At 55.1% G+C, this 24885-nt stretch overlaps 1 protein-coding gene across 1 annotated transcript in view; it reads left to right on the forward strand.

The window, feature by feature from the left end:
• The window catches only part of Notch1 (notch receptor 1), a 47249-nt gene that overhangs the window by 4788 nt on the left and 17576 nt on the right, over positions 1-24885 (forward strand). Inside the window, exons 3-15 of the mRNA XM_048452747.3 lie at positions 13610-13872; positions 14421-14759; positions 17332-17454; positions 18216-18449; positions 19016-19171; positions 19322-19507; positions 19751-19864; positions 20588-20701; positions 20928-21161; positions 21244-21354; positions 22141-22333; positions 22787-22932; positions 23128-23241. Of these exons, the coding sequence (XP_048308704.1) occupies positions 13610-13872; positions 14421-14759; positions 17332-17454; positions 18216-18449; positions 19016-19171; positions 19322-19507; positions 19751-19864; positions 20588-20701; positions 20928-21161; positions 21244-21354; positions 22141-22333; positions 22787-22932; positions 23128-23241 (2327 nt within the window). The remainder of the gene's footprint in view (positions 1-13609; positions 13873-14420; positions 14760-17331; positions 17455-18215; positions 18450-19015; positions 19172-19321; positions 19508-19750; positions 19865-20587; positions 20702-20927; positions 21162-21243; positions 21355-22140; positions 22334-22786; positions 22933-23127; positions 23242-24885) is intronic.

Genomic DNA, 24885 nt, shown 5'->3' on the forward strand with positions numbered 1-24885 from the left:
TACAGTTGAGAAATGACTTCAGCCACGCCATCTTTAAATCGGGGCAGATGCAGGGTTGATGCATTGGTGGTGCATCAGGACTGAGTAGGAGCTGTGAGTGGTGGACACTCTAGAATGCCAGGGTCCTTCGCGTGCTGCCCTGGTGAGCTCATGGGGCTGCTTTCAAGGTCCCCGTTCTCCTATAGTAAGTTGGTTAATGAATGAATTCGCCATCCCAAAAGTACTGTCTAGTGGACCCGTTTGGATTTGATTCTGAGGATTCTAACCTGGGACGTGGCTACAGTTGTCAGCTCCTTTGGTTTCCTTTTTTGGACTTTCTCTGTCTGTGCTCTCACAGCAGGCATATGTATGGAGGTCAGAGGACACCTTTTACGAGTCAGCGTGAGATCTGGGGATCGAAATCAGGTAGCCAGACTTGTCTAGTAACTGCCTTTTCCCTCTGCGCCGTCTTGCTGCTCCTTCAGACACTTTAAAGCAACTGCCGTTTTCTGAGCGCCACTCCAGGTATAGCCCAGAACTGGCCAGGACAACTCAGGATTAAGAGAGTCATCTAGCATGTGTGTGACATGTAGCAGGTGGGCCAGCCCCACCGTGGCCTGCCAGGACTCTCAGTTGGGTCAGTCAGATCAGTCATGCTTGGCCCTGGACTGTCTCAGCTGATGCCATTTCTTCCCTTCCTCTAGCGTATGTGTTATGGTCACATCCCTGGCCCATCACTTCCCTCCCGCCTGTTTGGTGAGGAAACGGGTGAGGCAGGAAGTGATTGGTGGGCTGAGGAGGGACCCAGCATAATGTCATGTGTCTTCCGTCATCTGGCCTTGCTGTGGTTCGGTTGAGTCACTTGCCAACTCGGGTTGGTCCCATCCTCCCCAGGAGGAGAGCTGAGGCTGTCTCAGGCCTGCCTGTCTGTGCGGTGCCTTGTCTGGCACAGGTGAAAAACAGCCTCCCAGCCTCACTTGTCATGGAACCTGTGGGGAGCCGTCCAGGTACCGGGACACCTGAGTAGAGGCGGGGTGTTCCGTGAAGGAAAGTGTCTCTGTGGGCAGCCCTGCCTCTGGCCAGCAGCCAGCAGTTTTTCCACTGAAGAAATAATAATAACGCTAAAAGGAGAGAGACAGAGAGCAAGCTGTGACCTCAGCAGGAAGAGGGTGGGGTAGGGCAGACAGGAGAGTCCTCTTTCAAGGAGCTGAGCAGGGTGTAGATAAGCAGGGCTGGCAGCTGCAGCCCCCAGAAACTGGGTGGTAGAGGGGTTTTCGCACGGTTTCATGGCCAGTGTCAAAGATGGAAACTCCACAAGGGAAGAAGATGGCTCTGGTCCTCATCCCTGCCCCCTGTGGTGGGGTAGGGCACTGGTGTTCAGAAGGCCCAGATGGCAGTGGCAGCCTGGGCTGAGTGGTTGGGCCCTATCGTGTGGGGAGGGACATGCTTCGTGTCTCGGCTATAAATAGTGAGAGGATGTGGCTTTGCAGGCGAGTGGAGTCCACGCTGCTTTCCTGAAAAACGTGAAGGTAGCAGCCCTTGCAGAGCTGGGGCTGCCGTGATCAGCCCCGGAAACTTGGTGGCAGTGGGCCGGGTTTTCCCTGCAGGCCTGGCCCACCCCGTGTGTTTCATCTCCAGTTTATAGGTGGGAAAAACTGAAGCTAAGGGTGAAGAGGTTGGGGGGTGGAGGACCCAAGGCCAGCTTGCATCAGCTTTCACCTTCATGTGCAGGCGTATCCAGAACTTTCCAGGCCTTTCCCAGAGGCCAAGGGGAATCATCACCAGCTTTAACGAGCGGCTGGCTTCAGGGCATCATTGTGACTACGTCAGGACGTGTCTGATCCCCCTTGTTTCCCAGGCAGGGCACACCCTGGCACCTGCCGACTGGAAGACACAGACCAGCTGGTTGTGGTAAACTGTACTCAGGTCTCAGTTTACCCCTGTGCATGGGAGGGCCCCATAACCTCTTTTCTGCTGTTTCTAGGCTGCGCTCAGGGATAACCTACAATGTAAGAATGGCTGTTGCAGGTAGCATTACCTAGGACTGAAAAGTAGCCGTGTGGCAGGGCCAGTTCTGCAAGCTGGGGCATATTTTGGCCTCGGGCTGGGGACACCCCTACCGGTGAAGAGAGTGATTGTCAGGGTGGGAGGGCAGGGGATGTCTTTCTTGTGGCCTCACCCTACCCTTTCTTGCTGACCCAGAACCCGGGGTTCTGAGGACTGAATTGGGAGATGGGGCTTTGGGGTGGCGGATTTACACGCTTTGTAAAAATGCGCCATTTGAGCCATGGAAAGTACACACAAAACAGCATGCATAGTAGAGGCGTAGGTTGCACAACCGGCACACCTATCCAGTTCCAGGCTTGTAATCACCCAGAGGCAGCTGCTTGCCAGCCCCCCTCTCCTCCCTGGCACCCACCGAGCTGCCCTCTGACCCTGAGCCTTTGCTGTTCCATTTCCTGTGAATGAAGTTACCCAGTCTGTGACCACCGAGTGCTGCTTTCTGAACATGGAAGATGTTAGGGTCTCTCCGAGCCACCGTGGGTGCCAGCTCTGACCTCCTCTTAGGGTAGATTCCAGCTTCTGGTACCGTCAGGATGAGCCCTGTTCTGATTCCTGACGAGTCCTAAAGGGACTACCAGAATGTATGTCTCTGGGCCGGTGTTGCCACCTGGGGCTGTAGGGGAGTGGGGCCCAGCATGCTCCCATGTGAGTCTGATAACGGCCTAGTGTGCCCAAGGCCCCACATTTCCCAGTGTGCGTGGCAGACTCTCAGCCATCCTCATCTTGCTTTCCAATGGTCAGTTAACCCCTTGGCCTTTTACAACCTGAAGGGAGACCTAGTAAAGTCAGTGTTCCCAGTGCAGGACAATGGAGGCGGTGGATTTTTGCTGAGCCCTTAGTATGCCTAGGATTTAGGACAGGCAAGGCAGCCAGCCTACTTAGGCACCCAGCTGTGAGGAGATGGGAAACCAGGGAAAGTGGGCTGCTGGGGTCAAACTTCATCTTCAAAGGGTAAAGCATGGGGAATACCTTGTCTGAGTGTGCTAGGCCTTCCGTAGCTTTGGGTGAGACCCACCGCAGGGTGGCATCTATGGTAGCCTGGATGGACCTGCAGGCAGGGGAGCCTCAGCCAGTGGGGCAATGTGTTGGGGTGGCAGGGAGGGAAGCTCTGACCCTGCCTCCCTTTGGCTTCTGCTGTGGTTTCTCCTCCATGGACTGGGACCTTTGAGAGGCACTTTCTGTTCCCTAGGAGGAGAGCCAAGCTCTGTAAGAGGAAAGAGCTCTGTGTTTACCTTAGCCGTAGAGACTACCGCTCAGTTGCCCCTGGGGCTCAGAGAGGTGTAATATCTCCTGCAGGACTGTCTCCCTAGCAAGCCTTGGTGGGAGTTTGACCATCCAGACCTCCAAGTGTCGCCAGTACAGGGGAGAGAAGTAGTTGAATGAACTTGGAATTTGAGGGCTGCTTCCTCCATGTCCCTGAGACCTATAGGATTCTTCCTCAAGGACCTCACATCTGGACCGCGCCTTTCTGTTACATCTCTTCCTTCCAGCAGCTCCTGGGCCAGAAGTGCTCTGGATAGGTGGCCCTCCCAACTTCCCCCTGTGCTCCTGTAATGTACACTCTAGAGTGAATTAGCTAGACTAATTCTTTTCTTCCTGTCCCCCGCTTTTCAAGCAGTTTCTTTATGTATGGTACCCACCAGGTGAGTTTCATCCACTCCTGAGGCACAGGTAGGGAATGACTGTCACCAGTTGTGGAACGAGGCCAAATGCTGGTTCCAGCCTTGCCCTAACAGGCAGATAAGAAGGGTTGTCATTGGACTTGTGTTGGCTTATCCTACCACCTGGCTGGGTGTCCCTGGTGCGACTGGAGTGCTTAAAGTGCTTGTCCTTCTGAGCTAAGTAAATGAGCCCCTTGTCATCTGTTGACACTGCTAATTTGCTGAACAAATTCTACCACAGGTAACGCCAGAGGCCAGTCTGTCCCCAAGCCCTAGCACAGGCCTGAGGAGGCAGAGCCGCCCCCCCCCCCCCAGCAAGCGCTGTCAATCTTGTGCGAGCAGCTCTGCCCTGTGCAACTAGCTGAGGACTTGAGAGGTGGCTCCATCTACCGCCAAGAGTCCTTAGGCCTGAGCAGGGGGACAAAGAACTGTCTTCCCAAGATGATACCCAGGCACTGAGGCCGTAGTTTGGCTCTGGGCCTCCTGCCTTAATACCACATGTGGGTCACCCCGTATGAATCACAGCCCAGCCACAGGGAGGCCAGGGAGCCGCAGGCAGCATGGAGGCCACTGACTTTCCTAGAGAAACATCTGTGTTTAATCAGGTTCAGGAAGAAAGCTGGGCGGCAGCCTGCTCCCTGGAGCAGGTTTTCCCACGGCCCAGAATCACGCGTGTGTGACCCTGTGTGTGTGTGTGTGGGGGGGTGGGTGGGTGTGTGGTGCAGTTGTTTATGTGTGTGCTCATGTGCGTGAGGGTACGTGGGGATGGGAGGAGACAGAGTTGATAGCGGCTTTCTTTGCTCCACCGTTCTCCACCTCCATTTTTTGTGGAGGGTCTCTCACTGAATCTGAAGCTCATCGATTCAGCCAGCCAGATGGTCACTGATCTTCAGGGGTCCTTCTCCTACCTCCCCTCCTTGGAAGGCTGGGGCTACACTACAGGAACATGCCATCACACCCACATTTTTACCTGGGTTCTGGGGATTTGAACTTAGGTCTTTGTGCTTGCACAGCAGGTGCTTTGCCTACCGATTCGATGTTTTGTGTGTTTGTGTGTGCGTTCATATATGTGTGTGTGTGTGTGTGTGTGTGTGTGTGTGTGTGTGTGTGTGTGTTTGGCATGTGTGTGGAGGTCAGAGGTCAACACTGTGTGTCCTGTAGTGCACTCCGTCTTATTTTTTGTACTAGAGCTCACTGATTCAGCTAGACTGAATAGCCAACAAGTCCCAAAGATCCCGTTGCCTCCTCCTCCCCAGTGCGCCACCATTCTTGGCTGATATGGGTGCTGAGAATTGACCTTAAGTTGTCATGCTTGCTCAGCAAACACTTTCCTGACAGAGCCAGTGCCCCAGTGTCTTGTGATGGAGCTCTTGGTGTGCAGTGACCCCTGTTGTAGACCGTGATCCCAGAGAGACCCCAGGGGAAGCAGTTCACCCTCGGGGCTCCCAGAGCCGTTACTCTGCGTACGGACAAATGTGGGTGGTAGACTCTGGAAAGATCACCCCGGCCTGAACAGCAGCAGGCTTGGGGACCTGCCTCCTACCATTTCCTCTCAGTTTTGGTTCTTAGTGAGCGGAAACAGCACAGTTACTGGAAATGAGAGGTTTGAGTGAAAGCGGGGCTTCCAGGGTTTGTGCTTTGCCCTGAGGTGGCTGGGGTAGGGGCAGATGCTGCCTGTGTGCCTGACCCGCTGCTGTGCCATGGACCTCTGCTTCTTGTCTGGGTCTGGCTGATCATGACTTCTAGGGGTCCCATGATGTGGGGCTTTCCTCCCTTCCTTCCTCTTCTCAGGGTCAGACGAGGATGACCTCAGCTCTGTCTCAGAGCCTGACAGTCGAGACCAGGTGGGGCTGTGTCACAGGGACTATGATATGACAGGTCAGGCCGTGACTGTATTCTGTCTTCATGGCCCAGAGTCTGGCCCAGTCTGTGGTGTTGGCAACTGAGTTAAGCTCGGAGGTCTCATCAGATGGACTGGAGCCGGCCTGGGCCTGGTGGGTAGCCCTAGGCTTCTAAGACCTGGTTCACAGTTTTTAGAAACCACAGTCTCTAAACCGTGCAGGCTGGATACACACACACACATACACACACACACACCGCCCACATACTCTGGACTTGGCCTCTAAGCCAGCGTGTCCCCTTCTAGCATCCTGTGTCTGGTCAAAGCTCAGAATGAGGATGTTTCCTTCACAGTGGGGCCTGCAGCTACATTCTCACACTTCCTTTTCATCAGACAGGACCAACTCCCTGGGGTGAGTGGAGGATCCCATGGGGCTTCTGATGATAAAGGTGCTGGCTGGCCTCACTGCTGTGTATTGAACGTTGTTGTCTTTGGGGTCTCTGGGGGTCTCACTTTGAGATCCTCGTGTGTTATCATGAGGCTCCAGAGGGTGCCAGGTTGACCTTGGACTGCTCTGACTTAATGGAGCCTGTTCTTTTTGTTTTGTTCAACCCCAGCTAAGGCTTTGAGAGTTCACAGGATGTCAGTGAACTGATGTTTGAGAACAGGCCAGGCAGGCTGGTGTGATGGCTCAGCCATTAAAGGTTAGGCTCACAACCAAAATATAAGAGAAAATGCCAGGCATGGGGTATCAGTGTCCACAGGAATTGAGGGTCCAGAACCTGCAAGCCCAAAGCTTGTCCTAGCCCAACTGAACTGGGTCACCTTGGATCCCATACAGATTCCTCCCACTCTTCCCTGGACTCCTTCTAGAGCAGAATACATGCAAGTGGCTCTCCCTGTCTTCTACAGTTTACTGTGTCCTGAGGCAGAATGAGAGTTTCTCATGGACGGCCGGTACACTGTGAGACTTTGTGATCAGGATTGGGATTAGGCCTAGCCTGGGGTGTGGGGACCTCCCTGGCAGGGGAGCTCTTTCTTGTTGGAAAACATTTGGCTGGGGTGGGAGCTGCTGAGTTTTGAAGGGTGGGGGTGACCTCTGGGGACCCCAGCAAAGCTGCAGTCTGCACTTCAACCAGTCATCTGAAGGATTCACTGAAGCAGGTTTCCTGGGAGCTCCGGGAAGAATGCCGCCGAGGCCTGTCTCTCTTTGTCTGCCCAGCAGCCAGTGGCTCTGCCCCAGTGGGTAGCTAGACATGGGTTTCACTGCCACGTCTTCAGTGCCCACGGTTGGGAAGGATGGCCACAGGGGTGGCATGAGACGACCCTTCTACTGGGAAGGTCTTGAGGGGTTTGGGGAAGCTAGGAGTTTTGAGGTTTCCCTTGCAGTGGCAAGTACCTCTCAGTTCCTGGGTGTCTCCCTAAGAGCCCTGCCCCCTTCCTAGGGGTTTTGTTGCAGCCAGACTCCTCCTCCTTTCTTTCTGGGAGATCAGGTGATCAAGCCACAATCTAGACTGAGGGATGAGGCAGCTTGGGACACCGGGGCACCTCTGCCTCTTTCCCAAGAAGCCTCTGCTACTCTGCTCTGCCTGTGACTGTTCTCTTAGCCAAGGCTGGTCTGCCATGGGTGACAGGAATTAAGTACTATAGAACTGTGCATGTGTGTGCAGAGCCTGCCAGGCCTTTGTCTTCCCATCTATAAAATGGACCTAACTACCTCTAGGACTGGAGTAAGGGTCTAGTGAGGTGAAGCTTCTACATTCCAAGGACCAGTTTAGCTAAGAGGGAGTGTGTCCTCTCTTTTGGACCTGGGGAGGAAAACAGGGTAGCCCCTGAGCAGTCCCCCTCACCGTTTTTATTTTACTTAGAGAAGCAGAGATGGGCAAGGGCCATACTGCTTTTAGCTTTGGCACAGAGTTCAGTGCGGGGTGTCTGGCTTCTCCTCACTCTGGACGAAGCTCTTCTCTCTTTGCTTCACCTGAGCAGGTACAGGGTTGAGCTCTATTCTGTACAGACCAGCGAGGCCTTTAGTTGTTGCCTGTCGCTCTCCCTGGCCTTTCCTGATACTGCTGCACACACAGAGGCTTGTCCCTGTGAGTCCCCAGGACCACTCAGAATGGGTGGCAGGCATTGTGGCGTGCCAAAGGAAGACAAATTCCTGGCCTTTGCCTGAAACTTGAGGCTCTCTGTGTTTTGGGAAGATCAAGCAGGAAACTGTCCTCAGTAGAAGCAGGAGCTTAAGCAGGTGTTTTTCACACCCTAGCAGTGACCTCTGCTTCCTGGTGACCCCAGTTTGCCGGGTGATGCTTTCACCAATGGTAGAAGGGGCAGGTTGGGTGGAGTCTCCCACCCTTGCTCCCATGGGTCTCCACTTCCCACAGATCAACTCCAGGAAATTATTTGATTGCCCCTCCCCCAGGAGGCTTTTGGTCCCCTCAAAGGGGCCTTCACAGGCCGCAGCCAGGGGCATTGTTTTCCCTGTAGTGGGAAAGGTGGCTTCCCTGGAGGGCAGGTTCCAACCTCAACTGTCTCCCACACAAAGGGCTTCCCTGCGCCAGGCCAGGAAGCGGGTGCTTTTCCTGAGCTTCCTTTTCCAGCATATTTTAAACCACCCAAGGATGCAACTGGGGGGAAAGATTTGAAGACAAAAGGGCTGAGCATGCTGGGAATGGCTCTCTGAGCTGGAAAGCCTGGGCCCTGGCTTCAGTCCTGGCTGGCACCTGTAGCCACCTGCAGACATGCCACACCTGCCCCAGCCCTGACCCACTTTCCCCCTCTGTCCAGGCAGTTCCAGCAGCAGCTGATGTTTGGGGCAGGGGAGTCTACCTACCCACAGCCCTTACTGCTGCTGTGGCCAACAGTGGGGGACAGGGCCTCGGGGGCAGGGAGGAGACCACAGTTTAGTTATTCCTGCCTGCCACCCCTGCCGGGATAGGTGCAGCCACAGATGCGGGCTATAAGTAGCAGTGTTGCTTGTTCCCATTAGGGGCAAGGCTATCGGTGCCCTGGGCTACGTGGTTGCCCACATGCTTGTACACCTCAGTCAGGGTGGGGAACGAAACTTGGTTGTGGGGATGAAGGCAAGAGACCGTGAGGATGAAGGGGGTTGTTCCCCTCCCCGTGTTGTAAATGATCTTCAGATAAGTGGATCCAGGCAGGTTTGGTAGGAAGCTGAAGTCTTGTGTGTTCTTTGCACTGGGGGCTGTGGGGAAGCGAAGGGATAGTGCTGTGGTTTGTAGAGGCCTCCTGTCTTTTGGACAAGGGAGAGTACCCGAGAGTCAGCAGGCCACTGAGCCACTGCTCAGCCTTCTGTGAGTACCTTCCTTCTGCAAGGCACTGGGATTTGGGGGGACTTGGATTGGCCTGTGCTCAGGGAAGAGCTGAGGTCCCAGAACCTCTCTCCTACTCCCAGAAGCCTTTGCCAAACGTGGGGCTGGGATGGTTGGCCCTATGAAAACCCTACAGGGTGGGCTGTTTGAGTGAGAGGTGCTCCTGATTTGGACCCACTGTGGGAAGGTTGGCAGGCAGGCAGGCAGCCTCACTGTGTTTCAGCTGAAGAGACCAAAGTCAGGCTCGGGGAGGGAATCTACATTTCTACATTGAACCATCTCTGAGGTACAAGAGTGTGGCCACCACATGTTGAGTGAGAGCTTGCAGAACAAGGATCTTGGCTCTATTTGGGTAGCTCTAGACACAGGCAAAGAAGACAGTGGCTCCCTCCACCACCATCACCCGGTGCCAGACACTCTCAGTGGTGTGAGGGACTGAGGTATGCAGTGATGCCTCTGAGTGGGGAGGTGTACATTCTGGGCCCAGGGCTTCAGATGTCTCCCTGCAGGCTCCTGGTCCCAGAGAAGAGTAAGCAAGGATCTTGGTGCTCAGATAGGGACCTATGGTGCCTTCCAGTCCTCAGATGGGTATTCTTACCTGGGCAGTGAATGCGTCCCCCAAGGGACAGGATCGTACTTTTGTGAATCAAACCAGCGTGAGAGTCCCTCAGCATCTTGGGTCTGCTGGTGCCTGCTGCAAGGGCCCCACCTTCAACAACCACCCTGCCCCATGCACACACACACACACACCCCACACACATACACACAGAGAACTCTTCTGTGAAACTGAGGCTACACTTGAGTGTAGCAGCTAAAGCAGAGCTGGGAGGGTCCTACAAGCCCCACCCCCTACTGGAAGTGCTTTCTCTCACCCAAAGGTTTCTCTGGCCCCTAGGTTCTTGGAAGCCAATGAAGGGTTCCCCAGCATTGAGACCCCCATTCAGCCATCTGAACTCTAATAGACCCTCTCCTCCTTTCCCTAGCCTTGCTTGACCATAAACCCATCAAGAGCAAGAGCTAAGAAACTCCTACCACAGTCCCTCTGCCCCCTCCTCGTTTTGGGGTGGAGGAGCCGTCATCTGTCCCCTGGGGGCGGCAGATGGCCGCGTAGTTTGGAAAGGAAAACAGCACAATTTAGAATTAGTCCCGGGTGAGAGGCCACAGCAACATCTGCCTCCGGATGCTTTGGGGAGTCGCATTTCTATGGAGCAGCGCGGCCAGGGAGGTGGGAGGCAGCGCAGTGGAAATACTGAAGCCGCCAACAAAGCTGCAGGCAGCAGTTGGGGGATGACAGGCACAGGGGCCACTTGTACTCCTCTGCATGTGCGGAAGCCCGCCCCCTTCCTGGGCCCAGGGCCCCAGCCCGCCTGCCACTCACCTGCAGCCAGCCGCAGTGGCACAGGTCACACCTCAGGCCTTGGAGTGTGCTGCCGAGAAGAGGCAAGGTGGAGAAGTAGGTGCCCTGAGGAGACCTCAAGAAGGAAGTAAGGAGAGGGCGCACCTGCCATGGCCAGGTTCCCGCTGCGGGAAGCCTGGCGTGCCAGAGCATTGCAGAGCGCAGGCAGCTCTCCTCTTGCTGACAGATCAGGCTCCTGCCCTGAGGAAGTCCTACCTTTCAGTCCTGGGAGGGTCCTTCTGCTACAGGGGAAACAGAGGGGACATCCTGGATCACTTAGGTCTGGTGCTCAGGGACTCCCCAGTGAGTGAGGCCACTGTTGAGTACAGCCTCCCATGCAGGGCTTAGGTGCCTCTTCTTGCTCACATCCGCCTGTCAGTGCTGAGGACCAAATAACCAGCGATGCTGGGGGCTGTGCATGGCTGTAACCCAACTGTGACCGTGGCTGCAAGGCCCCCTTTTACCATCTTAGGGGCATCTGGATGCTGTGAGGAGAGAATGTGACTAGGTGGTAGAGAGTGAGACAGGAAGGACACAAACAGAGGAGAAGGGCCTTTGGCCTGCCCCCTCCCTTCCCCAGCTGACCCTATGCTAGATCCTGCCATCTGGTGCCAGGCATCTGAGGGATGGTCCCATCCAGGTACTTGCTGGTCTTCCAGCTGTAGTACGTTGGTGGTGGATGGTGGCCTCACCCTAGTAGGCCCAGCCAGGCAACATGCCTGCACTATGGTGTCCCCAAGCCCAGGGTGGCTTATCGGGTGGACAATGGGCCTTCTCAGCCACTGCATTCCCCCACGGAGGAGCTTCCCTGGCCACCAACTTCCCAGCTCCTGCCCCACCCGCTGGGGTTGGCATCTGGCCGCGCCCAGCAGGAGCAGCTGTCCCCTCCACAGACGCACCTGCTCCCTGCTGCCCTTTGTCCATGCTGCCGGCGCCTGATTTATTGGCCATATTTTCCCCCCTTGCTGGTCCAGTAGAACAGAGTCGTGTTGACAAGTGTACATCCCGTTTAGGCGGGTTTCCCTTAGTCCTACCATTGTGGTTCTTTTTCAGGGTGCTGTAGGGAATACAACCCATGGCTGGGGGGGGTGGGGAGTGGGGTATGAGCAGGTCTGGAACCTTTAGCTACATTCAGTGTCTTTACCTTAAGAAACCTAACCGGGGGTTGTTTAAAGGCTGTAGACCAAGAATGGTATTGGGCTTACCCCATTTTCTCATCCAGGGAAATCTTCCCGCCTCTTGAAGCCTTGGTCTCACTGGCCAAGAGCTCCCCCCACTTCCCTAGTCTGCAGGGATGGGTGGACGGCAGCTCCATGGCTTTGAAGATGAAGCTCCCTCTGTCCCTCAACACCCCCTCCCCCGCAGCTTCACCAGTGGCTGGGAAAGAAAAAAAAAAAAACCTTTTCTCCAAGTGGGCTGAGGCCAACTCTGCCCGACAAAGGGGCATTGATCCAGAGAGGAGGGCTGCTTCTAGGGGCCAGCCTCAGCCTGCAGATCCCAGGCTCCCAGCAGCCTCTCCAGCTGACTGGTAACTGGATCCATGAGTAGCGAAGGCAATGCCTGCCTCCTTGCCTCCCCAAGTGTGCTTCTGCCAGAGACTAGGTGCCGCAGAGAAGCAGGTGTGGATTTCAGTGGCTGATCACACTGATGGGAGGTGCCCTCCAGGGCTACCCCATGCAGGAGGAGCCAGATGGCCCCCCCAGCACTTACACCAAACACACACTTCCCAATTTGTGCGGGAACTCTTGCAAAGGCTTGAGTTAACTCCCCGGGGGAGGAGGGTGATTTGTTTTCTTTAAGCCAGTTGGTTTGAGACTTTTGGCTTCTGGCAACAGATGGTCGCCGGAGTGACCATTTTGTGTCCTCCATACCCAAGCCATGGACACAGATGAAAGGCTTCAGAGCAGACAGATGCCTCCCAGTATTCTGCGGAGATACCTGACCCCAGGCCCCAAGCTGCCTCCTGCAGCTCTTAGTGGGAAGGTCTCTCCTGGGGCCAACTCTCTCACAGAGGTTTGGTTATAAATAGCCGTTCAGAAGCAAGTGGAGACTAACAGGCTGGCATTGGATGTGGGGATTGGGGCAGGTTACGGCTCAGCTTTGGGTGTTTGGGGATCAAGGGACAGTCTCTATGCCGGTGGGCAACCTCTGGAAAGCAGGATGCCTGTTGGCAGGGGCTGTGTCCACCCAGAACCTGGCTGTGACCCTGCCATGGGGCTGCTTTGTCAGCCAGCACGTTCTGCCTCACAGCCTTTACCTCTGGGAAGAGCTTGGCCTGGCTGCTCCCAGAGCCTTCTCTGGGAGTGTGGGACCTGAAGGCGGGGCAGGAGTGGGGTCGGGGAATTTATGGCCCAGGCTCTGGGAGCAAGGCAGGCAGGTGGCTAAGGAGGCTCCTGTGGCTGGGGCGGTGGTGGACCTTGAGCTTGTCCCTTCAGGGAACCAGTGAGTCTAGGCATGTAGACAGGAAGCCCCCACTTGTACAGAGATGGCGCAGGCTCTCAGCCCACCAAAGTGCCCACAGAGAGCTGAGGAGAGCTATCCTTCACTACATCGTGTCCTCAAAGACTGGTGCTGCTGCTGCTGCTGCTAGATGCATGGCACAGAGAACTTGTGTCTGGAAATTTAATTTGTCCCCTGAGGGAGTGTCATTGCTGCCAGGGGTATGCTATGAGGAACCGGTGTCTGGGAGCTGAGCTGTAGAGAGTGGGCACCAGCCTGCATCCTGGCATAGCCCCCTGGCTATGGGGCAGGAACTGAATAGGAAGAAAGCACATACACTCTCCAGTCTGCTCCGCTTCCCGCGTTTACTGCGCTATTGATGTTTGAAAGTCGAAGGAACCGTGAACTCTTTTATTACCCAGATGATGCATATTCATGACAGAAGCTGGGAGAGAAAAAGCAGATCAGCCTCCCAAATGAGAGCTTCATGGAGTGTTCCCCCCCCACCCCCGGGGGTTCTGCTGGGCCTGCTGGGGCCCCTTCTCCATGGCTCACTCTACACTCACAAGTATAGACCCATGGGTTTGAAATCTGCCCGGTTTGAAATTCAAGCTGGTCTTGTCTCTCCAGCCTGGCCCCAATTAACAGCTTGCTATTATTTCTTTTTATTGAGGTGAAGTTCACTTACTATGTGAAAGTAGCCACTTTAAAGTGAGTGCCTCCGAGGTACTGGTGCGTGCTTCAGAAGTTTCGTCACCTCGGAAACCTCTGCCCACCCAGCAGCCACTGCTCCTCGCTTCTAGAGCCTGATTCCAGTTGCACCTGCTACCCAGGGTGGGAAGAGCTGTGGCCAACAGAAAAGAAGGCTGGGGTGCTAACTGCCCTGTGTGTCTGTCAACAGCTGCAGCGGGGCCTTTGTGGGCCAACGATGCCAGGACCCCAATCCGTGCCTGAGCACACCCTGCAAGAATGCTGGGACATGCCATGTTGTGGACCATGGTGGCACTGTGGACTACACCTGCAGCTGCCCCCTGGGTTTCTCTGGGCCCCTCTGCCTGACACCTCTGGACAATGCCTGCCTAGCCAACCCCTGCCGTAATGGGGGCACCTGTGACCTGCTCACTCTCACAGAATACAAGTGCCGCTGCCCCCCAGGATGGTCAGGTAAGGGCTGTGAGAAGCCTGTAAACTTCATAGCTGGGACCCTTAGAGTAGCCCAGGCTACCCTACTATATATATTGACTTGAGATACTCTAGTATGCCAAACTTTCTCCAAGATAAGCAGGGATCTACTATCCTGAAAACCTTTGGGGTTCTTTAGAAACTCTGGCCCTTTCCAGCCCCGAACTGTCTGATTTTCAGCTGTCAGAGCCTCAAACCCTCACTGTTTCTGTGAGCAAAGGGGGAGTTCTCAGCAGCTCTGGATTCACCCTCTCCCTGCCAGGATGCTTTCAGCTGCCATTGCTTAGATATGTGGGGTCCGGGAGACAGCGAGTACAAATTTTAGGCTACCCATTCCTACTCCTGTCTCTGTCCTTGGGTGGTCACCTGGTCTCTTGTAATCCCCAGGCCTCTGTGTGCAGAAAGATGTCTACATTTTGCATCAGTTACTAAGAAACACCCCTACTTGGTGCCTCCACGATGTCCAAATTTGCCATGGACTCATAAGGGAGGCCCTGGCTACAGCTAACCCTCTTACTTCCCCGCTCCAGGAAAATCATGTCAGCAAGCCGACCCGTGTGCCTCCAACCCCTGTGCCAATGGTGGCCAGTGCCTACCCTTTGAGTCTTCATACATCTGTGGCTGCCCCGCTGGCTTCCATGGCCCCACCTGCAGGCAAGATGTTAACGAGTGCAGCCAGACCCCTGGGCTGTGTCGCCACGGAGGCACCTGCCACAACGAGTTCGGCTCCTATCGCTGTGCCTGCCGTGCCACCCATACGGGTCCCCACTGTGAACTGCCCTACGTGCCCTGCAGCCCCTCACCCTGCCAGAATGGGGGCACCTGCCGCCCTACGGGAGACACCACCCACGAGTGTGCCTGCCTGCCAGGTAGGTCCCATCTCAATATACTGGCCTCTAGCCTGGATGTCCACACCCATGCGTCAAGCCAGAGGGGTACAGAAAAGGGATCATACCCCTTGTGGGGAGAACGTAGAGGAAGTTTAGAGGAGGCCGGCAGCAGAGCGCCTGGCGAGCAGGGCACGGTTCTCAGGAGCGGGTGCCCATGAAGGAAGCCTCAGGTGTGGTGTAAGAGCATGTTAAGATAGAGGTATCAGAAGCCAGGTGACTCTCAATGGCGCTACACACTTCAGGCCTCATTGGTCCATTTCCGTCTGGGCCATCTGCTGAGATCCATCAGCTGGGTGCGTGAGCCCCAAGCCATCTTTCTGCTAAGGGTGCCGGTATTTCCTTCATCTTGGAACTCCCCTGGTCCTGGCTGCCAAACACCCTGCCTATACCCTGAGCCTCTTAGGGCTGGGGCCAACCTGCCTGTAAAGCCAGCTCGTGAGCTGCCTGGCATCTACGTGTGAGTCTGTCTGTCGGAGGAGCGACCTGTCATGGACAGTCCCTGGGGTTTCCCCTGTCTCAGGGGATGGAAGGTGGTTAGTAGGGCCTTGAGGACCTGAGGGGTGGAGAATTGATCATTACTTCCTCGGCAGTGTTCTTTCCTCTGGGCCTACTGTTGCTGCAGAGGTGGGGCCTTTCTGCCACCTCTCAAAGGATGAGAACTCAAAGGTTTGAGACCTCCTCATACCAGGCGGTTGAGAGGAAGGGAGAAAGGGCTCAGGAAATTGGAATAGGTTTAGTTGCTGGAGGTAACCTCAGGCCACCCCACCCCCTTTGCAACCCTGGGGCCACCCTACCCCCTGAAAAAGGGAAGTTCCCTTCTGCTCCGAGTTTGCAGAGCCAGCCTCAAGAGTCTGCGTGCAGACTCTGGCTTGTGCATTTCCTGAAAGTCATTGGGCAAGCTTGGAGGTAACAGACAGCTGCCTACACATTCTGTGGCCAGCTAGGCTTTCTGGAGGACTGGGACAGAATCTTCATGCTCAGTAGGCCCCAAAGCTCTGGGTTCAGATCCTCCTTGGTGGCCACAGAAGATCTCAGGTGTTAGAACCTGTGTTGAGAGGCCATACTGCTAGGTCTGTCATGGGGGCTGGAAGAAAATGACTTTGTCTAAGAAACTTGTGCATGGTGTTGGCATCGATCCACCTGGCAGGGTGGGGTGGGTCAACTCAGGGTGTTGGGAGGTGGGCAGGAGGGAAGGAAGGGCTGGGTGGGGTGTCTACTTACTTTGACTGGTAGGTCTTAGAGGTTGATGTGTTAGTGGCTGGGTCACCCCTAAAAGCAGGACACCCTGTGTGAAGACTGTTATTTGCCCAAGTTGTTGTTGAAGGGACTCAGTCCGGGCTCAGTTATACCCTCCCTTTGGGCTCTCAGGTAGCCCTGTACCAGGTTCCCTGAGGGGCACATGACCTAAGGAGATCTAGGGCACTAAAATCAGAACTGAACTCAGCCCTGGGAGCTCTGGCTAGGAATTGAAGTGACTCTGGCTCCTGGGTACCTTGCTGGGTCCCACCTGGCTCCCTCGTGCTCTCTCAGGCCCTGTTTCCCTAGAGGATGCTGTATAGAGGAGGCTCCAGCCAGGCTGCATGTTGGACTTACGCTCTCTTGTCCTCTCCCCGAGTGAGATCATTCTGCACTGCTCAGGGCGCCTCCAGGCTCAGTTCTAGCCTGGAAACGTGGCTTGCGTTAGAGTAAAGCCTTGCACAGGCAGGGAGACAGAGTGTTTGGTCTCGCTGACCCCTAGGTGGGCGCTAGACTCTGGTTGGTTCCTCCCCCTCCCAGACAAGCGTTTGTTCTTCACTTTGGCTTTTCCCAGCCTCCAGCTTTTTGCTGTGGTGCAAGGTGGTGGGGTGGAGGGGGAATCTTTGAGGAGGAGCCAAACAGGTGGATTCTCCAAGGGCAAGAGGGGTTCAAAGGCATCCCCAGAGAGGGTGTTAATTAGTAACTGGCTGCAGGTTTGGCTGTTGCCAGACTCGCCTTTCTGGGTTGATCATTGAACCGGCGGGAGTTGAGGAGATTAATAGCTAACTGGCTGCTGAGGAGGCCCTCATGAAGGCCACGCTGCAGGCCACACCTCGGGGCCCAGCCCCAGGCTAGATGGGCTGCTTTAGCCTGTGGGGGAAAGACAGGTGCTCTTGATGTGCTCTAGGGAAAATAGCTCATAGGTCCTGACTCGGCAGGCCTGCCTGGGTCCCACCCCCAGGCCCTAGTTCAACTCCAGCAGTTTTAAGTATTAGTGCCTACCCCACTAATTTACTGTGGAGAAACCCACTGTGCAGTTTCCAGAAAGGCTGTTAGTAGTTTTATAGCAGAACCTTCTAGAACACTATGTTTCTGGATCCCCGTCTGTTTAGCCAGCTCTTTACACAGCGACTGTCTAGAAGGGAGCTGTCACCTGTCACCTGGACACGGGAGCAGGGAGGCCATGGAGGGATAGATAAATGCCTTGTCCTGAGCAGTACATTGGGCCTAGCTAGTAACTGAAGACACTGAAGCCCAGTAGGGCTTCTCAGCCAGCCCCTAAGGTCAGGTTGACCTGCTGTCCTCTGTCCCACAGGCTTTGCTGGCCAAAACTGTGAAGAAAACGTGGATGACTGTCCGGGAAACAACTGCAAGAATGGGGGTGCATGTGTGGATGGCGTCAATACCTACAATTGCCGCTGCCCACCAGAGTGGACAGGTGTGTATGTGGGACTTCCGTGGGACAGCCTTCTACTCACCAGACTGCACGAAATGAAGTGGTAGGGAGGTCTGAGCTCTGTTCCATGCTCGGGAAGCCCAGGCTGGGAGACCCAGGGTGACCCAGGACCCTGGTGGCATGGGACAGCACCTGTGCCTCCTCTTAGAGTCAGCACAGCTCAGCATCAGCTGGTTCTTGTGGGCTATTAACACACATCCAAAATCAGGTCCCCAGCACTGAGCCAGACAGAGGTCTAGCATTCTGGGCAAGCTACCCAGGGATGAATACAAAGTTGTCCTCAGGGGGCTCACTAGTTAATGATAAAGTAGGACTGACAGCCCTTTGGGCTGGAGAATGGGGTGAGGTGTGCTGGTTGCATAAGTCAGCTGGGAAGACTTTCTGGAGAGAGTGGCTAACAGTCCCACAGCCAAGGGCAGGGAGCTCAGCACGTAGCATCTAATGAAGATGATTGTCCTGTAGCCCTCCCAGGTCAGTCTGCACAGAGGATGCTCAGCATGTAGCATCCCCTGAGGCTGATGGTCCTGTGGTCCTCCCAGGTCAGTCTGCACAGAGGATGCTCAGTACGTAGCATCCCCTGAGGCTGATGGCCCTGTGGTCCTCCCAGGTCAGTCTGCACAGAGGGTGCTCAGTACGTAGCATCCCCTGAGGCTGATGGCCCTGTGGTCCTCCCAGGTCAGTCTGCACAGAGGATGCTCAGTACATAGCATCCCCTGAGGCTGATGGTTCTGTGGTCCTCCCAGGTCAGTACTGCACAGAGGATGTGGATGAGTGTCAGCTGATGCCCAATGCCTGCCAGAATGGTGGAACCTGCCACAATACGCATGGTGGCTACAACTGCGTGTGTGTCAACGGCTGGACCGGGGAAGACTGCAGTGAGAACATCGATGACTGTGCCAGTGCTGCCTGTTTCCAGGGTGCCACCTGCCATGACCGCGTGGCCTCCTTCTATTGCGAGTGTCCGCATGGGCGCACGGGTGAGTGAGTGTGGAGTCTCCGAGGAGAAGGCAAGCTTGGTTGGCTTGTCAACCTTGGCTGCACACACCTGGGGCACCGCGAGTGAGGTGGCAGGGACCAGCTTTACTCAGACCTAGCTACAGGGCTGGGCATGTGGCTCGGCTGGTAGAGTGCTTGCCTGGCATGCACAAGGCCCTGGATTCAACTCTCAGTGCCACATGAGCTGTGTGGGTGGTGGTGGCATATGCCTATCAGTCTAACACTCAGGGAACAGTGGATCGAAAGTTCAAGGTCTTCTTTAGCTATATAGCAAACTTGAGTCTGGCCTGGAATATGAGAGAGACCCTGTCTCAGAAAAGCACAACCAACCAAAAGATAAGACAAGACAAAACAAAACAAAAAAGCAGATAAAGCTGTGGCTCTAATGGCCAGGTGGACCTTGACAAGATACTTTCAGTGATCCAAGCATTATGGGATGTTATGGGATGCTTGAGTGAGTCACAGAGATTTATTTCAGGATGTTGGGTGAGGATGAGCCAATCAGTAGGGAAAAGCAATGAGCACTCATCACGGTTCCCCTGTTTAGGTCTGCTGTGCCACCTCAACGATGCGTGTATCAGCAACCCCTGCAATGAGGGATCCAACTGTGACACCAATCCTGTCAATGGCAAGGCCATCTGCACTTGCCCCTCCGGGTACACGGGGCCAGCCTGCAGCCAGGACGTGGATGAATGTGCTCTGGGTAGGTGCAGGTGCCATAGCACAGGCAGAAGGAACTGCCTGGCCTGTCACATAGGGGTGCATGTGACCTGTCCTGGAGAGCCACCAGTTTGGTGACGTGGGCTGGGGCACGGAAGGCTAGATCAACCCTCATCTGTGCCTCCCCCACCAGGTGCCAACCCCTGTGAGCATGCAGGCAAGTGCCTCAACACTCTGGGTTCCTTTGAATGCCAGTGTCTACAGGGCTACACGGGGCCCCGCTGTGAGATTGATGTCAATGAGTGCATCTCCAACCCGTGTCAGAATGATGCCACCTGCCTGGACCAGATTGGGGAGTTCCAGTGTATATGTATGCCAGGTATGTTTCTGCTGCCTCCCGCCCTGGGGGCTGCCAAGAGCAGGGAGCCGAAGACTAAGTCAAGGCTGGATAGCTTCGAGTAAGACTTCTGTCAGGGTTGGCAGCACATGGGGAACTGAGACTAGGTGAACAGGACAAAGCAGAGCAGATACAGACCCGAACCCCGGTGGGCTGGCATACTAGGACTGTATAAGGGAGGGTCACTTCTATCCCATCCTCAGTGTCACCATCTCCCGTCCACAGGATATGAGGGTGTGTACTGTGAGATCAACACGGACGAGTGTGCCAGCAGCCCCTGCCTGCACAATGGCCACTGCATAGACAAGATCAACGAGTTCCTGTGTCAGTGCCCCAAAGGTGAGGCCACCTGCTTACCACAGGACCTGTGTCCTCTTGATCTCCTCCCTGACTACTTTGAGGGAGGACTTTGCCTTGTGAGTTGACCAGGGTGTTTTCAAGTCTTCCTCAAAGGTGAAGGCAGTGGGCAACTGAGCCTATGCTGAGATGTAGGGAACCTGGCACCTGAAAACATTTACTGAAGGAGGGAAGGAGCTCCCGTGCCTCTGAGATAGGAGGGCCCACCTGCCTGGCTCTCCCCATGTTCCCTTCTTCATGGTCATGGGGAGTGAGGACATAGCATGGGGATCTTACCTAATAGGGCTGGGAAGGACTTGGAAGAACTGAGTAGGAGATGGAGGGGCCTTGGGAAGGTATCTCGCCTACCCCAGAACCGGACAAGGCCTTGGGCCTTCTGAGATGTCAATCAGCCATCCTAGACATGGTTGAGCCAGGGGAGCCCCATTCACAGCCTAGTGCGGCTGTAACCATAGCAACCAGAGACGGTTTGGGGAAAAAGGACCCTCTGTTGGGCCAGGGAGGCAGTCAGTCACTGAGCAGTGCTGAACAAGGATCTTTGATCAGAGGGGCAGGGTGAAGCCTTCAGGTCATCTGTACCTAGAGCCAAAGCACCCTTTAGGGAGCCCATGTAGGCAGGCATTCAACTAACTCTAAGGTTTGTGGGTAGCAACCAAGGGGCTAAGATACGGTCAGATGTAACCATTTCCTCTTCCTTGGCCACAGGCTTCAGCGGGCACCTGTGCCAGTATGATGTGGATGAGTGTGCCAGCACACCTTGCAAGAATGGTGCCAAGTGCCTGGATGGGCCCAATACCTACACCTGCGTGTGCACGGAAGGTATAAGAGGCAGTGCGGGATCTCTGGGGCTAAATGGTGGGAAGAGGACAGGGGAGAGTGGGGAGGAGTGATAAGGATATCCCAGGGTCTGTGATACCTCTACATCCATCAGTGACCTGGCAGTGACCCTGGGATGGCTCCATGGTTTCCCAGTGTGTGTCCAGCTAAGTGTTGAGGGAGTAACTGGCCCTGAAGCTCACCTGTGCCCACCCTTCTTGTGATCTAGGTTACACGGGGACCCACTGCGAGGTGGACATCGATGAATGTGACCCTGACCCCTGCCACTATGGCTCCTGCAAGGATGGTGTGGCCACCTTTACCTGCCTCTGCCAGCCAGGCTACACGGGCCATCACTGTGAGACCAACATTAATGAGTGCCACAGCCAGCCATGCCGCCACGGGGGCACCTGCCAAGACCGTGACAACTCCTACCTCTGCTTATGCCTCAAGGGAACCACAGGTGACTGGCCAGAGCCAGCAGTGGGTGGAAAGGGGCAAGGCTAAGCTTGGAAGCTAACTGACCACATGTCACATGGCCCTAGGACCCAACTGTGAGATCAACTTGGATGACTGTGCCAGCAACCCCTGCGACTCAGGCACCTGTCTGGACAAGATTGACGGCTACGAGTGCGCCTGCGAGCCAGGCTACACAGGTGAATGGCTGAAGTCAGAGGTCAAGGTTAACCGTAGAGTTAGATGAGTCAGGTCTGGGAGGATCTCTGGAGTCAGCAGGGGTCCCAGGGCTGAATGACACAAGCTGGGTGCCCACCACCCCCAGCTCTTGAGCTGCCAACCAGTGGAGATGTCAGAAAGACTGGGTGGCCTCCACGTGCCTTCTGTCCCCTGTGAGTGTCAGGCCTGGCCGCATCATGTCTAGTAGACTGTAATGGGGTGGCCTGAGCTCTGGGGCCAGGCTTTTGGGCATGTGTTCTGCCTCTGATGCCCTAAGATCTGATCAGATCCTTAGCTTCTCTGGGTCCAAGGAGGTCTTGTCAGCCAGAGGGACAGTGGTATCCTCTGTCCCAGCGATACCCTGGGGGGACAGCAGAAGAGAATGGGTCTCAAGACTATAGTAAAGCTAGTCTGAAGAATGGCTCGGTTGATGAGGCGTTGGCCTAGCAGGCATGCAGCCCTGGGTTCAGTTCTATAACTCTATAAACCAGACGCACTGGCGTATGTTCGTAACCCTAGCACTCTGACATTGAAAGTGAGAAGATGAGAAGTTCAGGTCGTTCTCAGCTACCTAATGAGTCTGTAGCTAGGCTGGAATACACGAGACCCCGAAGCTACTGGCGCTACAGTCATGTGGCTCATTGCTACATAGAGCAGTTTACCATAGCTCAGAATTTCACAGATGAGCATGGGGAAACTGAGGCCCAGAAAGGGAGGGGTGGGCTCTGGGTGGCAGGCCTGGTATCTGAGTCCCTCTCCACCCACAGGGAGCATGTGCAATGTCAACATTGACGAGTGTGCAGGCAGCCCCTGCCACAATGGGGGTACCTGTGAGGATGGCATCGCTGGCTTTACCTGCCGCTGCCCCGAAGGCTACCACGATCCCACGTGCCTGTCCGAGGTCAACGAGTGCAACAGTAACCCCTGCATCCACGGGGTTTGCCGGGATGGCCTCAACGGGTACGGCAGGCTGGCATGGGAGGTATCAGCTAGAAGCCTGGGGCAGGCACAGGCTGGGTGGATGTGTGCTCCAATGGTCTTGAGGTCAGCTCCCAGCATCTTACCAGTATCCCTGCTCTGTGTCCTCATTGGCCAGCATCAGCTGAAGATATATCCATAAGGACCCTAAACCCACTGTGGCAGCTGAAGCAGTCTTCTGACTCTTATAATAAGGACAGCAGCCCTTTGTCAAGTGCAGGGTGGAGGGGACATGGATAGGTGAATGGACTATTAAAGTCTTTATTGAAACTAATAAAGTTTTACACAGAAGGTCAGTACTTTGTCACATTCACATTGTCCCTGTCTGAAACCCTTTCATGGTTTTGGGCAAAGTGGTTATCTCCAGCTCACCTTAAGAGTGTCCCAGTAGATGATGGGCTCTGAGCCCGGTCTGCAGCTCAGTCTTCTGCATAGGTACAAGTGTGACTGCGCCCCTGGGTGGAGTGGGACAAACTGTGACATCAACAACAACGAGTGTGAGTCGAACCCTTGTGTCAACGGCGGCACCTGCAAAGACATGACCAGTGGCTACGTGTGCACCTGCCGAGAAGGCTTCAGTGGTGAGTGCAGTGGGTGGCACGGCCGAGTGGGGTCCCCTCGGTGACCTGGGACTGGCGATGCAGCCCATAGCATCCTCTTCTTGGTTCACCTGATATAGAAGAGCGGTTGATGTCTCAGGCTGGGCCTCTGACTCTCTCGAGTAAATGCACAGGGGAGAGGGGCAGGCCCACCCACTCTTGCTCCTCTTCTTGCAGGCCCTAACTGCCAGACCAACATCAACGAGTGTGCCTCCAACCCCTGCCTGAACCAGGGGACCTGCATTGATGATGTCGCCGGGTACAAGTGCAACTGCCCTCTACCTTATACAGGTACAAGCAGCCTAGGGGTGTCATGGACTCTGATGGTAGCTAGTGGGGCTGAGAGAATATGGGATCACCAGGCATTTTACAAGGTTCTGCTCCATGCCAAGAGCCTTAGGCCCTGCAGCGCTTGGGCCTGGGCCTAGGCATAGGGATAGTGTCTCTATAAAGGATGCCTGGAAGGACTCAGATACCAGGGTGTGTATGTCCGGGTGTTTATCTGGCAGGCTCGGAATGAGATGTGCGCAGGACTTCTCTGGGGAAAGCCCAGGGGGCCAGTAGACAGTGCATGGATCAGTGTCCACCCTGTGCTTCTGAGGGGCCTGGCTGCTCTCCTCTGCCGGCTGGGCCTGAGATGCCTTTGATGGCAGCTTCTTTGTGTGAGGAGACAAGGAGCTCTCTGTTCAGATGAACAGAAGCAGCTCCTGCCATGGGCACTGCCTGAGGAATGGCGAGAAGTGGACCCCTTGCAGGAGAGATGAGCAAAGCAGTGAACATGAAAGCCATGGCCACATTGCTCCTCAACCCTCTCAGCTCTTGATACTGCTGCCACTGGGTACTGGTGGCTTCATGCTGCTGCTGCTGGGCTCTGGACATCCCAAGTGGGTCTCTGAAGCTGGAGGGGAGGGTCCCTCTTATGATGCCTGGCAGCTGGTGACCAGGATGCTGGTTTTGTTTGTTTGTTTGTTTGGTTGGGTTTTTTTTTTTTTGACAAAAGTTAAAGGGCCTGGATTTTGTCTCCTGTGTTGGTCAGAGAGGAAGCTGTCAGCAGCTGGGCGAACCCCGTGTTCCTCTAGGTCTTGTTGCTATCGGGGCTGGCGGGAGGAGTCAAGCCATGCTGACCTGCTTCCTGCTGGCCTGCTTCCTGCTTCCCTTTGCACAATTGTCGGAAACTCTGTCAAAGTTCCTGTCTGCTCAGGTCACCGTGGAAACCGATAGAGATAGGGGCCCTGGAGACTCACACCAGCAGGCTAGGAACATGGTGGGAGACAAGGAAGATAAGGCTTCCTTGCTCAGCTGTGGAGCCAACCATAGCCATAAACAGGAAAGCTAGCCTGGATCACAAGGAGAGTGGATGCACATGGCTCCCCCAGGCGGTTATCGGATTCACTGCTCTGGCGTGAGGCTGCACCCCTTGCTCCCCAACAAGTAGGATGTGCTTGGTGTAGCCACAATGGCTCTTTCTCCCTTTTAGAGTGAATCTTCTGGGACCTAAAGACTCAGGATTGGCTGCAGGCAGGGCTTTTCCTAGAATGGGAACAGGCCAGTGTTCACCAGGCTTAACCACCTGTTGTAATGGTATGAGTCTTGTTTTGAGGTTTTCTAGTTGAGCAAGGCCCAGGCTTCATCTTGGGGAGTTTGAGAGACGAGAGGTGGCTTCAGGGGCTAGGTCGGCAGCTCATGGAGGAAGAGTGCTGACTATGGAAACATGAGACCCGAGTTACATGAAAACAGGGTGTGGACTAAATGCCCATTAGCATTTAGTTTGGGAGCAGAGACTGATGTATCCTCGGAGCCCACTGGATGGCCAGCCTAGCTGAACTGACAATCTTCCAGTTCATTGAGACTTGGTCTCCAAGGAGTAAAGTGCAGAACTGAGAAAAGACATCTGACGTCTGTCTCTGTCTACATACACACTCATACCCCACATGC

The sequence above is a fragment of the Myodes glareolus genome, chromosome 21 (genome assembly GCF_982192425.1).
Source record: "Myodes glareolus chromosome 21, mMyoGla1.1, whole genome shotgun sequence".
In the NCBI taxonomy this organism is placed as follows: domain Eukaryota; kingdom Metazoa; phylum Chordata; class Mammalia; order Rodentia; family Cricetidae; genus Myodes; species Myodes glareolus.